Source organism: Dermochelys coriacea, chromosome 21, assembly GCF_009764565.3.
Source record: "Dermochelys coriacea isolate rDerCor1 chromosome 21, rDerCor1.pri.v4, whole genome shotgun sequence".
NCBI classification, from domain to species: domain Eukaryota; kingdom Metazoa; phylum Chordata; order Testudines; family Dermochelyidae; genus Dermochelys; species Dermochelys coriacea.
The window spans coordinates 6,164,241-6,181,142 of record NC_050088.1 but is presented as its reverse complement, the minus strand read 5'-3'; the positions used below and the strand labels follow the sequence as shown (position 1 = coordinate 6,181,142).

The window sequence follows — 16,902 nt, the reverse complement described above, 5'->3', positions numbered from 1 at the left end:
TATTTAGTGTAGTGGGCACAGGTCAACAAGGGATAAGAAAAGGAACTTTTTTTTTATTTTATTTTTTTGCTGAGTATCGGAGAAAGTTTCTTGACCGTGATTTGTCCCAAGTGCTGCAACAACTTCTCAATGGAGCTGGTGGAATAAAAGAAACACTTCCTCATGGAGAACTGCAGGAGAAAAAGGTCTAAAATCGCCATTCATATTTTTCACAATAATTCAATCAGCAGGGGAAAAGGTGGAAGCTCCATTGCTTGGAATGGCCAAAGCTTACATGGGCAAAACACTGAGAAATTAGCTATGGAGAACAATCTTGCATTACTGGGTAAGAGGGATGGGGTAGGACCACATGGGTCTCCTCCTCTGTGTTTCTAGGGCACCCAGGACCATAGCAGCATTAACTTCTATATTTCTGTGAACCTGTCAGAGGAAAAATAGGGATGCCTATGAGAATCTCTCTCTCTCTCTTTCTTGCCTACTGGAATAGGAGACAAACCTCAGTGCTCCAAAAGGTTCTAATTAATGAGTTTAGGGTATCCCATCTCTTGGTTCTTGCTGGATGCTTGTCTGGCTAGTGCTTCTTCACCCACAGTACTGGGTGGGTAAGTACGGTATGGGGAAATCAATCCCACTGTACACTCTAGAGGTTGAGAACTTAAATACGAAGCAATTTTCGGCTGCTGCCTCTTGCCATTTGTGGTGGAGTTATGCCTGGTAACTCTTGTTTGGGAGGGAAACAAATATCTCTGTATGCTAATCAGGATTCGTAGCTGGCAATGTTAGAAGACATGTTTGCACGGCATTTTATGGTACCTTATTTAGCAATGTGCTGGGACAAAGTGCCACTAGCAGTGGAGTGAGTGCAGGAATGAATTGTGGTTGACTGACACAATGACAAATGAGTTTGATAGCAACACAATCACTTTATTTGAACGAGATAGGCACACCCTTCAAGTTTGGTTTTAATCAGTTCACGTAACCAAGCAGTGAGCTCAAGCTGCATGGTTCAGACCCAAACTCTCCCCACTCTTTGGAGTGTTAGGTTTAGCCCATTTTGAAGAGTAGGATCAGCTGCAAAGTTTAGCCCCAGATACAAATGTCTCTGAAGTTCACAGGCTTTCTGGATCTAGGGGGTTGGTTCAGGCTCATGGCTAATATCCACCATGTCTAATTCTGCTCTTGGATATCCTCCATCTTTAGGATATGCTGACATAGGGTCTATTTGCTGTCTGAGTTTATGCTGGCTATTAGTTAAGTGGGGTTGTTTCCACACAAGTATGAATATCTCAGAAAAGACACATGGCTAACAATAACCCTCCCCTCTCTTCCCTTTTCTGCTGACTTATGTGTATTTCTCAAGACACATCATGTGTGAGCTGTGGGTGCTAAATTCACTCACATGTATTCTCTAAGCCCTATGCTCACCATTAATAAGTCACATTCTCCAGACACCATTGTGGGTGGCCGGCTGACCCCTAACACACACAGATTTTGATAACGGTTGCCTTTTTTTGCAGAGCGCTGCCCATTTTAGGACCCATCTTTCCAGCTGTGCCAACCGCAGTACTGTCTGTTTCAGGAGATTGGCCCAAAGCTTTCTTTACCAGCTCTCACTCTGCAAGTGCGTACACCCTCTCTACATCTCGGGAAATAACCCAGACGCTCAGAGCAAAACTCACTGGAAAGCACCTTGCAAAAAATAAACACCCCAGGTTCACTTCAGGCTTGTTCCACATTTTGCCCAGGTTTCACCAACCTCAGCAAAACTGGCTGAAGTATCAGGTTCTCAGTCGGAACATTCCATCTAGCTCTGCCCCTTACCACAGAATATGACCTTTAAGGGCTTTCAAAAGCACCTCAGAGAAGTAGAAATCCAGCTCCTACTAATTTTCAATAGAATTCATGCTCCTTTGGGCTCATTTGAAAATTGCAGCCTAAAGACAATCTAACAAAAAGGGTTCCTCCTCAGTTGTGGTAGCTTTGGCCACCATATCCTCCCCCAGCACAGTCAAGGTTCTTCCCAATCCAATGAAGATGCTGCTAATACAGAGTACACCCATGAGGTATTATTTCAAGCATATCCAAAGCTTTTAATTCATGGGGGTGAAGGGTGATGCCACCGTGCACAATTCAGCCTACCGAAGCCAGCGATGTTTTCTGCAATAGCTTCCAAATCTAATACAGTTTGATTGTTGCATCTTTAGATGTGAAAGGAAAATTGAAATCCTCTTTGTATTTGAGGAAAATCTCCATTGATTCAAGGGTAAAATCAAAATCTGTAAACTGGCTTTAACAAAGTTACCAAAGACATTTTTGTATTGGTCACACAAATGCCCCTGATAGACTTTGCATTTCTGTAGTGCTTTTCAGCCAAGGATCCCAAGTCATTTTACAAAGAGGTCAGTATGATTATCCCTGTTTTTGCAGGTGGGGACATTGAGGCACAAAGATACATGATGTTACTTGCCCAAAGTCACACAGTGGCAGAGCCAGGGATAGAACCAAGCTCTACACTGACTCCCACTGCCTTTCTCTGACCATTAGGGAACACTGCCTTAAGGGACAACTGGTGCCAGCCCAATTCTGTTATTTCCACGGTCAAAGACCGAGTAAAACTGGCCAATGAAAACATCACCCAGAATCCAGAGCGGCCCAGCTGGCCGTTGCATATTCAGCCCCTGGAAGCCGCTGGTGCAGAATGCCATGCCATCACTATTATCCTAGGGGGAAGAGGAATTGTGAATATGAGAACAAATCCCACCTTTCTAGAAAGGCCAGGAAGAAAATGCAGGACTCCTAACTACCAGCCCACTCAAACCACACACCCCTCTGAGAGCTGATTCTAAGACTCCTGCCTCCCAATCTCTTTGCTATTACCACTCGACCCCCCCCGCCCCCACCAGCTCAAGGCCGGGAATAGATTCCAGGACATACAGTGCCCACTCCCATGCTCCAACCCTCCTCCCAGAGCTGGAAACAGAACCCAGGAGTCTTGACTCCCACCACCCTGCTCTAACCATTAAACCACACTCCCTATCGCCCCTTTCATAGTCTGAACTGTTACACAACAGCAGTTGATCTTGTGAACATTAAACAGAGGCTGGAGGCTCTCTTTTCCTTCCCAACTTCCTGCCTGAGCTAAAAATGGGACTTGATTGAGCACAGCTTGCATCTCAAGGCTGGATTGCACATAAGCCTACAAGGGAAACCGGACACACATGCTGTCATGCCAGTTTCGGAATGAGGAAGAAGCTTATACCGTGAGGGTGTAGGCCTGGGGACTTAGCGTGTAGGGGATCCCATTGATAGTGAAGGTAACGTCAGGCATCACGTTCAGGTTGTTGCATTCCACGGCGTACTGCAAAGTGATGGACATGACACAGATTGGTCAAGGGCAGGCTGCAGGGACAGCTTACCTGGCGTGCTGACCCCAAAGGCCAGGAAGCCTAATAAATAGAGCACTCCCCTTCCCAAGCAGATGACCCTGGGAGCTAGTCCTTTGACTTGTTACTGGCAGGTGTATGGGTTAGGGGTTGGCATGAAGCTCAGAGGTGCGATTTCAGCTCATGTAGGCGTGCCCAAGCCAGCTTTCCTCTAGCTAGCAGCGATGCTATCTGTATGTCGATACACCTTCAATGGAGGTGGATGTCACGGGTCAGGGGCCTTGTATCAGAAGGAGCCTTCTGAAAAAAACAACAACAACCCCAAGCCCTGGGAAAAAACATACGGTCCTGATTTCATGTAAAATGTACTAAGTTGTTGCTGGATGGTAGTAAATGTACAACAGGGAATAACTCTGCATTGAGTGGGAAGCTGTTACAACACTCAATGCCCCTTACAGATGAGACCCAGAGAGGGTAAGGGACATGCCCAGCAAAGGAGCGTCAGGATAGAACTACGTTACTTGGTTCTCAACCTAGGACTCTGTTCTCTAAGCCCTGCAGTATGAGCCATGGCCTGTAGGCACTTTATTGTTAATCTCTAAGTGCTGCAGTCCTGCAACATTAATAATTGTCTTACACAAAAGGGAATAGGCTAGCATGAGTACTTGTAGCTTTTATGGGGACAGGGAAGGGTATCTACATCCAGATTTTAATTGAAATTTGGCAGCAGTGTTTATATACAGAGACCCTGGCTGACGTATAGGAAAGGCTGTGGGTCTCTGAGGCTTTAGAACTTGCAGCAAGGATATGACCATATGATATTCAGTGGCACAATGGTAAAGGCAGGGTTTCAATAGCTAGTGCCTTTATCTCTTTACCAGGGCTGTCTGCTGACATATTGTATGGGTCTGATCAGGCCTTTTGAAACCTAGAGCCTTTATTGTCTCCAGCAGAGATGCCAAACTTCAAATATTCCTGTAATATTTTGTTTGAGGAGTTATATCCTGATCGGAAATCTAGCATGGGGAGACAAGAATTTCTGCACCCAGGAAATGTGGTATCCACCCATCTCACATTGGCTTACCTCGCCATCCATGGGCACCGCACCAATATAATTTTGCATTTCTTTTATTTCTTCGGAAGGACCTGTGATTAGAGAGGTCCCGGTGTCTACTATCGCCTGGCATCCTTCCGCACAGAAGGCAACTGTCCCACCCACCTGAATGCTGGGGAAGAAGGAAATGGAACAAGCATTGGAGAAAGGGCCTATGGGAAATGCATTCCTCTCCCCACCGACCCAGCACATGGCTGAGCACACATCAGAATTGTGACCATTCCAGGTTCAGTGGGATAGTCTGATAAGATTGTGCATGTGGTTAGAGAGTAAGTACTGAAGCTTTGCTTGATAGTTACTCTGGTGTCTGCGAGGCACTTGGATACGAGAGCACAATTAACTGATTAGCAGAATTGCTTTCAGTGTATATAAAACAAAAACTGATCATCACCAGGAGCTGAACTCGGGACCTGCAGCATCAAACCGTAGGCCTCTATTTCTTCAGCCAAAGGAATAATTTCCTTTGTTGATAGAAGTTAGTAGCCTGTTATTTCTCTGTTTGGCCCTACCACTAGGTGGGGACAAATTATCCTTTGCAAGTGTGTTACATGTATGCCTTGCAGGTTATATTAAAGTTGGATTCTTGTGGCTGCTGACTAGTGATGGAGATTTCAGCTACTTTAAATCACGTATATAAAATATAAGTGAGGCTTTTCCTTAAATAATTTACATTCTCTTTGGTTTAGGTCTCTGGACAAACCCTAAGACATTACATTGCTTCTAGGCAGAGATGAAGAATCAACAAGGTACATATATTGGGTTATTTAAGTCTATTTTTTGAGAGAACATTTCTGTTTTTCATTCCCCCAATGTGAGCCAGCTTTTTGCAAGAGCCCGCATGTTGGGTGCAGAGCGCTATTGAAAATCTGCGCACCAGTGTCACCCTGAGGGCTGCTGGAGGCTGCATGCTGTGGAAATCTGATCCTGAGCATTTTTTAAAAACGGACCCTAGACGGGGGGAAAACCTAGTTTAATACAGACATGGTTTTCAAAACATAAGATGCAATTCTGTCTGTTACGTGCTCATGTGACCACCCCCCCACCCCCAGCCCCAGTCTCTGTAGTATCTGGGCACCTCAAACACCCCTGGGAAGCAGGAAAGGACTATTACCTTCACTTTATATACAGGGACCTGGGGCATGGAAGACAACATGATTTGCTCAAGGTCACACAGGGAGTGTGTGACCGAGCTGGGAACTGGTTCTTCCATGTTCCAGGCTAGTATCCTAAGCAAAGGACCATCCTTCATCTCTGTTCAAGAGCCAGAGAAAGCAGGAGGTTTGGGAGCATCCTTTGTCCATTGATTGATCAATGTGCAGTGTGCCCTTGTTGCCAAGAAGGCCAATGGCATTTTGGGATGTATAAGTAGGGGCATAGCGAGCAGATCGAGGGACGTGATCGTTCCCCTCTATTCGACACTGGTGAGGCCTCATCTGGAGTACTGTGTCCAGTTTTGGGCCCCACACTACAGGAAGGATGTGGATAAATTGGAAAGAGTACAACGAAGGGCAACGAAAATGATTAGGGGTCTAGAGCACATGACTTATGAGGAGAGGCTGAGGGAGCTGGGATTGTTTAGTCTGCAGAAGAGAAGAATGAGGGGGGATTTGATAGCTGCTTTCAACTACCTGAAAGGGGGTTTCAAAGAGGATGGCTCTAGACTGTTCTCAATGGTAGCATGACAGAACGAGGAGTAATGGTCTCAAGTTGCAATGGGGGAGGTTTAGATTGGATATTAGGAAAAACTTTTTCACTAAGAGGGTGGTGAAACACTGGAATGCGTTACCTAGGGAGGTGGTAGAATCTCCTTCCTTAGAGGTTTTTAAGGTCAGGCTTGACAAAGCCCTGGCTGGGATGATTTAACTGGGACTTGGTCCTGCTTTGAGCAGGGGGTTGGACTAGATGACCTTCTGGGGTCCCTTCCAACCCTGATATTCTATGATTCTATGATTCTATGATCATGGCATCGAGCTCCTGGGTGAGTGTTTGTAGCTTAGAGGATGACTGGCTTTGGATTGCTGCTGTTCTGAATTGACAGGGTTTAATGGTTACACAGTTTACCTCTAATCTGTGCCCACCCAGTGCCACCCCCACTCTAGCCACCGTCATGGGGAACCCCCACACAAACACTTACTTGTCTAATTGGATTTGCCAGTATCCCTGTTTAGTGACTGGCACCCAGTTCAGAGTCCCGCTGAAATGAGAAGGATCAAAGCCACCAAATAATAGCTCTCCCCCAACAGAGGAATCCGGGTTCCTGGAGAAAAGAGGATTTGGATACATCCGCGTTTTCCATTAGCAGAAGCATTTCACATTATATAATCCTATTACTGTGCATATAGCTCTTTAAACTCCTGAAATCCATTAGTTTTCTCCCCAAAATACTTAATGTTGTTTATTTTTTGTATTGTGGTAGTTTCTGGGAGCCCCAGTCATGGGCCAGGACCCCATTGTGCCAGGTGTTGTACAAACAGAACAAAAAGGCGGTCTCTGTCCCAGAAATCTTACAATCTAAGTAAAAAACCCATTCCCCCTTTGGGGCCCAGCCTGTTCCCAATTCCCTTGTGAACAGGACCTGACTCTCAGGCAGTGGCCCATTTTGAACAGAATTGTGTTCACACCTGTTCATGTAGACTGAGAATATTGGCAGATCCACCAGATTTTGTGCCATCATGTTATCAAACACCGGGGTAACCCCATCCACTGCCAGTGATGGATAGGCCAGCCCAAGAATCCCATCAAACTCTGCATCCAGAAAAGTGTTTCCTGGCTCACTGACGCTCTCTGCAAACTGCTGGTTGGTGACAGTGATGCCTTCAACCTAGAGGGGAAAGAAAAGCTACTTATTGTTTCTGACCTTTCATCAGAAGGCTCAGCAGCAGGCTACGTATTGTGCCACGGCAGGAAAGAATAGGAAGAATTTGGTCTTCTGGCGGCCAGGTCATGGTGTCATAAGAGGAGAGAACAGGAAAGGAAGGCTTTCACGGTGTAGGATCTTGTTGTAAAGTGCAGAGCTATTATGCTGACTCATCTTGGTAATTAGACCAGGTGTGTCTCATTGGCTCCAAGCAAGAACATAAAAGTTCAAAGTTTACTCTGTAGCGAACTAAAGAGAAGGAGTTCCTGCAGGTATAAATTCTAATCAGCCCACTCAAAAAGGAGTTAGGGCGCTAATGCTCATGTTTGTGACCTGAGTCCTGCCTTAGGTCTCTGTTATTTTCATGAAGAATGAAGGCACACTTGGGGAGAAGGGGTGGATAAGTGGGGTTTAGTTGTATCAGTTGTAAGTGTGTGTGTGGTGTCAGGAGTGGGATGAGGAATCCACTCATTTACAACAGGAATGCTCCGAGGACCCAATCCTGCAATGTTCTGAGCCCCTCCCATGAAGTGCAGATTGCCCTCCATTCCCACTGACTTTCTTGGGAGCTGAGCCAGGAAAGGTTCTGGAGTCATGGTGCCCTACCAGGAAAGAACAATGGGAGATGGGCTCACATGCCCTTGGTGACAAAATAATGTCCTGCAGTCACAGTGCCATGGACAGGAGAGAAAAGGAGTGGAACCTTTTTAAGTTTTCTAAAGAAAACCAGACTCTGCTCACAGTGACTTGATCTGATCCGATGATTCCCGACAAACTACCAGTCCCATACTGAATTGAGAAAGGAGTCCCAACTTTACTGTAGGTGCTGGAATCTGATGGGTGAAATCTGGAATGCACAGCTGTAGTAAAACAAGATGCAATTGTTATTACTATTTGTTGCTTGCATTACTGTAGCACCTAGGACAGGGTGGGCAAACTTTTTGGCCCGAGGGCCACATCGGGGTGCAAAACTGTATGGCGGGCCAGGTAGGGAAGGCTGTGCCTCCCCAAACAGCCTGGCCCTTGCCCCCATCCACCCCTCCCACTTCCTGCCCCCCTCAGGACCTCCCCATTCACACACACCCCGGCTCCTTGTCCCCTGACCGCCCCCTCCCAGGATCCCTCGCCCCTAACCGCCCCCTCCCGGGAACCCACCCTCTATCCAACCCCCTTGCTCCCTGACTGCCCCCCAGGACTCCCGGCCTCTTATCAAAACCCCTGGCCCTGGCCCCCGTAGCATGCCGCTCAGAGAAGCAAGTCTGGGAGCCACGCCGGAGCCAGATGCGCTGCCCTGCAGGAGCACGCAGCCCCGTTGCCCAGAGCACTGCCCACACGGCGGCATGGCTGCGGAGGAGGGGGGACAATGGGGGAGGAGCTGGGGGCTAGCCTCCGGGCCAGGAGCTCAGAGGCTGGGCAGGATGGTCCCGTGGGCTGTAGTTTACCCACCTCTGACTTAGGAGTTCTAGCTGTGAACTAGGACCCCTTTCTGCTAGGTGCTGTCCAAACACAGAACAAAAAAACAAGGCAATTGAAATTACTCATGCAATGGCACGGTCAGGTTAACTTGTAAATGAGAGCTCTAGCAAAATGTGAGCATTTAGAGTTGTATTTTCTGTATTACAAAGAATAATAATTCTTAGCATGGTTATGTGTCCAGTTACGGGTTGCCTTAAAGAGGAGAGGTTTATTAAAGAAAACAGCTGCAACTTGTAGACCTAAGGAAACAGGTTTCCACAGAGCTTGAGTTCCAGCATTGTGTTCTGTGTTTACCAAGCACCACTACCCATCTGGAACTCTATGCTAGATATGGAGTCATCTAATGACTGGATAAAGTGCTGCAAATAAACATATTATTGCAAGAATTTGATAGCACTTGAAGTTTTCAAATCACTGTGCAATAGATAACTAATTTATCCTCACAACACTCCTGTGAGATAGGGAAGTCAGTATTATTATCCCCATTTTACAGCTGGGGAAATTGAGACACAAAGAGAAAGGAAAGTGACTAACCTACTTAAACCCTAGGCCTGCATCTCTCTTCCACTCTGAGATCATAAAGGAGTACTAGAAAGAGGGTAGAAGCAGGCCCTGGTGAATACCCTCAGGTGGTGGTGTATTGCTACCAGAACAGCACTGAGCCAGCTCCTCTTCCGGTCCCACCCCCAGTGTGGGAGGCTGAGACAGAGAATAGCTGCACTCTTGAGTATTCTCTGCTTTCCTTAGCCCTCAGGTGGGAGGGAGCTTTTGGAAGCAGAGTATAGATTAGAGCAGCCCTTTGGCTGCTCTAATTTATATCATGGGCTACAATGAGTACAAAGGTGGCATAAAGCCACCTATTCCTCTTCCCTCCCTAACTCCTTCCTGCGCTAAGCACTGAGTTGGAGTAAAAGGGAATCCTGGTCTCCACATAGTCCAGTAAGTGATTTCTCCACACAATTCTCAGTTCTTTATAAATATATTTTCAATGTTTCATGTTGCACAGAGTTGTCATGACTAGGGCCAACACTATGAAAAGTGTTCATTGATTTGGGGTCCCTCCATTTTTGGGTGTCCAGCCTGACACCCCCTTATAGCTGGATACTCAGAATCAGAGTGGCCACTTGCACAAGATCAGTTGTAAATATCCCAGGCCCACCTGAGAGTCTTAACTGGGAGTGGAGCCAACGTCTATAATGAGACAAAATGGACAGACACCCACCCAACACACACACAACAACACAACCCTTTGAGGCTCCTTTGACCTTTCCCTGGCTGCTAAGGAATTATACATTAACTGATCCATGTCCCAATAATCTATCGCTCCCTCATCTGGCATCCAGCAAGGACAGAAATTCTGAGGCATAATACACATGTGTTGTGCAATGATCTGACTCCTTAGGAGCCTGCCTACTGATCAACCCACTCCTTAAAGCTGCAGTGCCACTGGCCCAGATCCTTCACCGCAGCCTGTTACTCGGAAAACATCACTGCTGTAGCTGCCCAGAACCAGCACCATGTGTACTATTAAGCTGAATTCTTGGGACTGCTGCCCAGAACTAAGGCTGCAGTCTCGATTACCCTGTAGTTTCCAGGACTGCTGCCTAATACCACTGCTATTACATGCAATGACTTTGTAACAAAACAGATTTTTTTTTTTTTTAGGCCCTAATGCACAGTGTGCATGACAAAGGGTTTCCATTTTTGTTACATCCCTTTTTCCTATTGGTTGATTTCAGTGCAGATGGTCTGGGTTCCATGCTGGTGCGTTCACTTTGTTCTCTTTTGGAGCATATTTAATTTTGCCTGCATTTGGAAAGCAGTGGCTCAGCGAAGCTAGTAAGATGACCACGAAGAGGGGGATTTCTCTAAGCACCTCCAAGGCTGATTGCCCTCTTCCTGCCCCCCCCCTCACCTCATTTACACTGTTTTAACTTCATGGATTTTACTTGATTTTTCTTTTGATTTACTTTGTTGCTGAGTGGAGAATCTACTCAATAAGTTTATGGAGGAGATGGTATGATGGGATAATGTGATTTTGGTAATTAATTGATCTTTAAATATTCAGGGTAAATAGGTCTAATCCCCTGAGATGGGATATTAAATGGATGGGATCTGAGTTACCCAGGAAAGAATTTTCTGTAGTATCTGGCTGGTGAATCTTGCCCATATGCTCAGGGTTTAGCTGATCGCCATATTTGGGGTCGGGAAGGAATTTTCGTCCAGGGCAGATTGGAAGAGGCCCTGGAGGTTTTTCGCCTTCCTCTGTAGCACAGGGCATGGGTCACTTGAGGGAGGATTCTCCGCTCCTTGAAGTCTTTAAACCACGATTTGAGGACTTCAATAGCTCAGACATAGGTGAGGTTTTTCGCAGGAGTGGGTGGGTGAGATTCTGTGGCCTGCGTTGTGCAGGAGGTCGGACTAGATGATCAGAATGGTCCCTTCTGACCTTAGTAGCTATGAATCTATGAATCAGGCCCAGTCTCTCTGCTCTGTACCAGCCAATGTCCAGGAGCAATATGCAGCTGAGGAATCGTTACTTACCACAGGCTTTGCTGATACAATAGACTGATGGAACCCAGAGATTGGAGGAGCCAGTATCGAATAACACCGTGAAATTCTGAGGAGGGGTCCCAATAGAAATCGTTCCAAAATACTCCATCTAGCCAAACAGCAAAGCAACAGCCATTGTCAGGCATAGGCACCTTGGGAAACCTCAAGAGAGCCAAGCTCCAGGGGAATAACTATGGGATGGATGTTTGCAATGGGCTGAGTTTGTTTCTGGAATGGCTGACACCATGTGGAGGTTACTGCAGCATGATGCTAGGGGGAAAGTGGGAGCCAGAATCAGTAAGAGCCTAGAAAAATGTTAACAAATCCAGAATGAAAATGGACAATGATTGTGGACTCTGTCCTGCTCCAGTTAATCTTGGTGGCCCGACTGCCACGGGCATCAGTAGAAGCAGGAACAGGCCTGAGCAGAATCCCCATAAAGATCCAAACATGTCCTGAACTTTGGGAATGCTTTGAACCAAATGTCACAACCATTGACACTATAACAGGCCAGACAAAGACCTCGGGTCCGGGAAGTACACCCAACCACTGGGAAAGTTGGTGTCTGGGTCTAAACCTTCTGGTTTGGACCCTGCTCTGCTTGTGTGATTGTATTTTAGTTTTGGAGGGGATTTTGGTTCTTGCCTCTAGGCTACTGTCCCTAGCTTCATGTCCACCAGAGTAGGAGAAAAGTGGGATTTGTGTGTGTGTGATACACACTGAATGGAGCCCTTTGTATGGGATCAACATTACATTCACAAATCACATACCCACAGGACAAAAGACCAATAAAAAGTCGGGCAGATAGATAACTATGGCACATTATTGTTGGCTTTGCTCAGACTCTATTTAACAGGAGCTGAGCTCAGGGGTCAGGATGTAGGGCATTCAAGGCTGTTCATGCAAAATAATGCACTCTCTCTGCTTCCTGCATGGCTTTTCCGTGATTTCTGCAAAGCAGTGCCCCTATGCTGCCTCACCCTCGCCCCCCCCTTGCTATGTAACTTACATCCAGGTAGTTGATGAGTGGCTCATTAGTTTCTGGGACGGCGGAGCAGTCCTCCGTGTACTGGATCATGTCCAGCTTCTGGGCCTTCCAGAATTTGGACAGCTGCCCATGCTCCCTCAGGATTTTCCGCAGGGATTTGTGTCTCCTCAGGGGCACCCTGGGGAAAGAAGGCATTCGTCCAGTAACCATGGTCCTGAGCAACAGGAACTGGGGAACCCGAATTAAAAGAAGGCTTGCAGAAGTACAGTATGGATTGGCCCATCTACCCCGTGCATGGTGTCTGATAGAAGGCACACATGTACTGGTGTGTGGTATTTACTTTGATTGTAAGCCTTTGGGGGAAGGGACCTTTTTTTTTGTTTCTGTTCTGCACCCAGTACAGTGGAGTCCTGGTCTATGACATTACATAAGAATGGTCATACTGCATCAAACCAATGGTCCATGTAGCCCAGTATCCTGTCTTCCAATAGTGGAGGGTGCCAGATGCTTCAGAGGGAATTAATAGACCAGGGCAATTATCAAGTGATCCATGTACTGTCATCCAGTCCCAGCTTCTGGCAGTCAGAGGCTTAGGGACACCCACAGCACGGGGATGCATCCCTGACGATTCTGGCTAATAGCCACTGATGGACCTATCCTATGTGAACTTACCTAATTCTTTTTTAAACCCAGTTATACTTTTGGCCTTCACAATATCCCCTGGCAACGAGTTCCTGTGCATTGTATGAACAAATGCTTCCTTATGTTTGTTTGTGCTGCCTATTCACTTCATTGGGTGACTCCTGGTTTATGTGTTATGTGAAGGGGTAAATAACACTCTCCTATTTACTTTCTCTATACCAGACATGACTTTATAGATCTCTATCAGTTCCCCACCTCTTCATCTCTTTTCTAAGCTTAATAGTTGCAGTCTTCCTAATTTCTCCTCATTTGGAAGCTGTTTCATACTCTAATAATTTCTGTTGCCCTTCTCTGTATTTTTTCCAGTTCTAATATATCTTTTTTTGATATGGGGGCAACTTGAACTCCACGCAGTATTAAAGGTGCAGGTGTGCCAGGGGCTTATATAGTGGCATTACGACATTTTCTATCTTCTTATCTATCCCTTTCCTAATGATTCCCAACGTTCTGGTAGCTGTTTTGACTGCTGCTGCACATCGAGCAGCTGTTTTGAGAGGACTGAGGCTCCTAGCTGTGATCACAATACAAATAGTAAATTAGTCCTTTGCTCAGGGGGCTAGTTAACCCATTGGCTTCAGTGGCACCAGGGTTTGTCCCTTTGACTCCAGTGAGTTTGCATGGGGAGTAGATATGCACAGAGATTGGCTGTTAGTGTTGAGAAATCCATTTTGCCCACTGACGCTAACGGCGGCAACCTAATAATGATTCTTTTCACTTCCCGGGCAGTGCTCAGTTGAGAACCCCAAAGTGTGTTTTAAAATGCTCATCAGTATAGACTCTCAACCCTGCCCTTCCAAGAGGTGGTGTTATCCCTGCTTTATATCAGAGAAACAAAGGGGTGAGCGGACTTGCCCCGGTGGTGATTCACAGGCAGAGCCAGCAATAGAACCAGCAGTCCTGAATCTTAGAACCAAGTGCGAAGGTGAGTTGTAATTTAGGCAGAGGTAAGTAAGGGTGAAGGAGTCTAAATTGTTATTGCTTACAAGCTGAGGAGTTGGAAGCAGGTAAGTCATTGTTAAAACACTGTAGTAGAGTTTATGCCTGGTCCCCGCTCCTGGCAGTTGGTACATCCTTCTTTGCTGGCCCCTTCATGAGTGAATTACATCCATTTAGACTCTCTTACACTCATTTACCAACAAGTAATTCATATTAACCCACCATCTCCTCTGAGTCAGGTCCCCAGCCTCTGTCTCCATCCGCTGGAGTCATCTAACCAGCCATTGAGGAGATACTCTGACGGGAATGGAAACCCCGCTTGGTCCCTACAAAGCTGGGTCTGACTGGTGCTTTCCCTCTCAGTTTTATGAGCATCATGTTACCCCAGCCTGCCTACCACTCCCCACCCAGCAATGTTGTGTCGGGTGCTGTTTAAAGCCTGGGCACACGGTTCTGGCTGCTGTTTGTTTTAACATTCACCGTTGCCACAATCCACAAGTCCTCGGGAATGAGCCTCACTGCAAGCCCTGACCCTAGAGCTGCCGTCATCTGCGTGCCCAGAGAAGTGAGGAAAGGCCAAGGAAGCCTGCTTACCTTTGCAACCCATTGGCCAGCCAAAGGCAAAGCATCAAAAGGATCAGCCGATTCATACCGGAGGCTCAGCTCTAACACTCACTCAGCCGCTCTCTCTAACTTGTGAAAACTGAACAAAAGTTTTGCCCTTATAGCAGCTGGAACAACCCAGCCCCAAAGGATAAGAGCCCTGCGATAAGGCTCCTCTGAATGTCAACACAGAGCCTTTGCGAGAGAAATGAATCACTGTGCACACACTCAGTCCTGGCGACAAGAGCTGAAACACACAGAGCCAGATTGTTCTCTGAGATGGGATAGTTTTGCCCACTAGCAGGGGAATCTCCCCCAGCCTGGACTTATGGGGTTTCCCTGGAACCCTTCCATCAGTGTCGGAAAGGTACCACAGTCTTGTAGTAGGACAGAAGATGTTGCTCTGAATCTCTCTGTGCTTCAGTCCCCTCATCTGTAAAATGGGGATAGTAATCCTTCCTTTCCCAGCCTTTGTCTATTCAACTGTTAGATATTCAAGGCAGGGGTCATCTCTCACTATATGTGTATACAGCACTGAGCGCATTGGGCCCTTAGCTCAGCTGGAGTCTCTAGGTGCTCTGTCAGACAAACAATGACAGTGGGATTTGCCCCCATACTGGCCATAAATTGCTTGCTGGGGGTTCCACTCCTTAACCCCACACACCCCCTGAGGTTAAGTGCAGGCCCCCAGTGCACCCTCCAGCTGTTGCTGTCTTCATTTGCCTGTTTTCTCTCCACTTTCCCTTCTCCATCACCATCCACAGATGTCTCTGCCAGCTCCGACGAGGCAGTGTCTGAGGCAGGGAATTAAATGACCTGGTGGAAACTCCCCTCCCTGCTCTAGATTTTCACTCATACATTTCTGGCACTAGAGAAGATGTCTGTCTCAATCTTCCCAGAAGGGAAACCATCTCCCTTCTCGTCCTTGATGGGAGCTTGTCTCAAACCGAACCGTCCCTCTTTCCTTTAGATCTGCAGTCATCTGGCCTGAGATGCTGTAGCTCACGAAAGCTTATGCTCTAATAAATTTGTTAGTCTCTAAGGTGCCACGGGTACTCCTTTTCTTCTCACAGAGTCAGTTACTTCCACTCTTCCCCACTTCAGGGCTTCTCTTTATACAAAGTACAGCGATAGGACAGGCCTGCCACCTTCAGAGCAGATAGGGAAATTACTTGTCAAGAAATACTGATTATTTTTTGTGAAAAAAGTTTCCCCTCCCCCCAAAAGAAAAAGGTTCTCTTTTTTCGTCCTCTCAGAACCCTTTCCTCTCCCCTTCCCCCCCTTTCCTTTTCCCATGCCCCCTTCTCCAGTGGCAAAATGGAAAAAAACAAAACTGGAAAATATTTGTTTGTTTTTTGTCAAAATACCAAAACATTTCAGCAGAAACTAATTTTGTCCCCATGAGAATTTTTTTAAATAAAAAAGCCATTTTTGGGGAAAAGTGTTTTACTTTTTTTGTTTGTTGGTTGGTTGACCAGCTCTGTAACTGATATTTCCTGTGATTTGTGTTCTGGTCCTTTATGTAGTGACCTGTGAGCTGTAGCTTGGGAGGTGAGGCTCATGAAACTGAAGAATTGGCAGTCTAGCAGTTATTTATCTCCTACTGCCTTGTAGCACTGAACTCAAAGCACCTTGTGATGCAGTTTGCATGCAGGCCGCTATGCAAAGTAAAGCTGTGGTCTGATGGGCTGTATTGCATCCCATATGGCTTTGATTGTTTTGCTCAGCAAACTTCAGTGACACCAGTGGTGTCCCGTACCCATGCTCAGGCTTGTGTATGTAAAAGTGTTGCTCAGAGAGCGCTGTGACAGTGTTTAGCAGTACCAATGTATTATGTCCCATTGGCTACCTATGCCTGGCAGTTAACCCACAGTGGGGAGAGAATGCCTTTCCTTATTCTCAAAGGCACTGGTGCATTGCTGCAGGAAATTAATGTACCTCTATAGGCTATTGGGAGCACAGCCGGATTTGTTTGTTTCAGTGTCCTCTGAAGACGAGTGGAAAGGGGGAGGGAAAATGGATGATCAGATGAAACATGCTAGAAATCAGACCCAGGGCTTGCTGTGCATTGAGGGCTGTCGTCTGTCACAGGAAGATGAGATACTGGGGAAATCTCGGCTCCCATCCTTGGCTACAGTGGAGGGGCACACAGCGTAGCTTAGGATAGGGGTTTGTGGAAATAGGTAGCTTTTCGTTAACTGCACGCTCCTCCGATTTGAGCGCAGGGCTGGACCACCAGGAAATTAGAGCAGTCTGAGGGCTGCTGAATGTTACACTGGCTGCCAACAGA

At 46.6% G+C, this 16,902-nt stretch overlaps 1 protein-coding gene across 1 annotated transcript; it reads right to left on the bottom strand.

The window, feature by feature from the left end:
- Positions 1 to 1,521: 1,521 nt before the first annotated feature.
- On the bottom strand, positions 1,522 to 14,796 carry CTSE (cathepsin E). The gene is made up of 9 exons (XM_038380227.2): positions 14,604 to 14,796; positions 12,393 to 12,549; positions 11,375 to 11,492; positions 8,096 to 8,214; positions 7,119 to 7,318; positions 6,632 to 6,754; positions 4,468 to 4,609; positions 3,260 to 3,358; positions 1,522 to 2,720 (listed from the first exon to the last, which is right to left on the bottom strand). The coding sequence occupies exons 1-9, from the start codon at positions 14,657 to 14,659 to the stop codon at positions 2,556 to 2,558; spliced, it is 1,179 nt and encodes a 392-aa protein (XP_038236155.1). The 5' UTR covers positions 14,660 to 14,796; the 3' UTR covers positions 1,522 to 2,555.
- Between the last annotated feature and the right edge of the window lie 2,106 nt (positions 14,797 to 16,902).

What these genes read in the sequence shown, in the direction of transcription:
- CTSE (XM_038380227.2), bottom strand. Translation starts at nt 14,659, where the DNA reads ATGAATCGGCTGATCCTTTTGATGCTTTGCCTTTGGCTGGCCAATGGG. An exon ending in TTGTATCAGCAAAGCCTGTG is followed by an intron (nt 8,215 to 11,374) that starts GTAAGTAACGAT and finishes GTTTTACTACAG; the next exon opens with CTGTGCATTCCAGATTTCAC. An exon ending in TCGGATCAGATCAAGTCACT is followed by an intron (nt 7,319 to 8,095) that starts GTGAGCAGAGTC and finishes TTTCCCCTCTAG; the next exon opens with GTTGAAGGCATCACTGTCAC.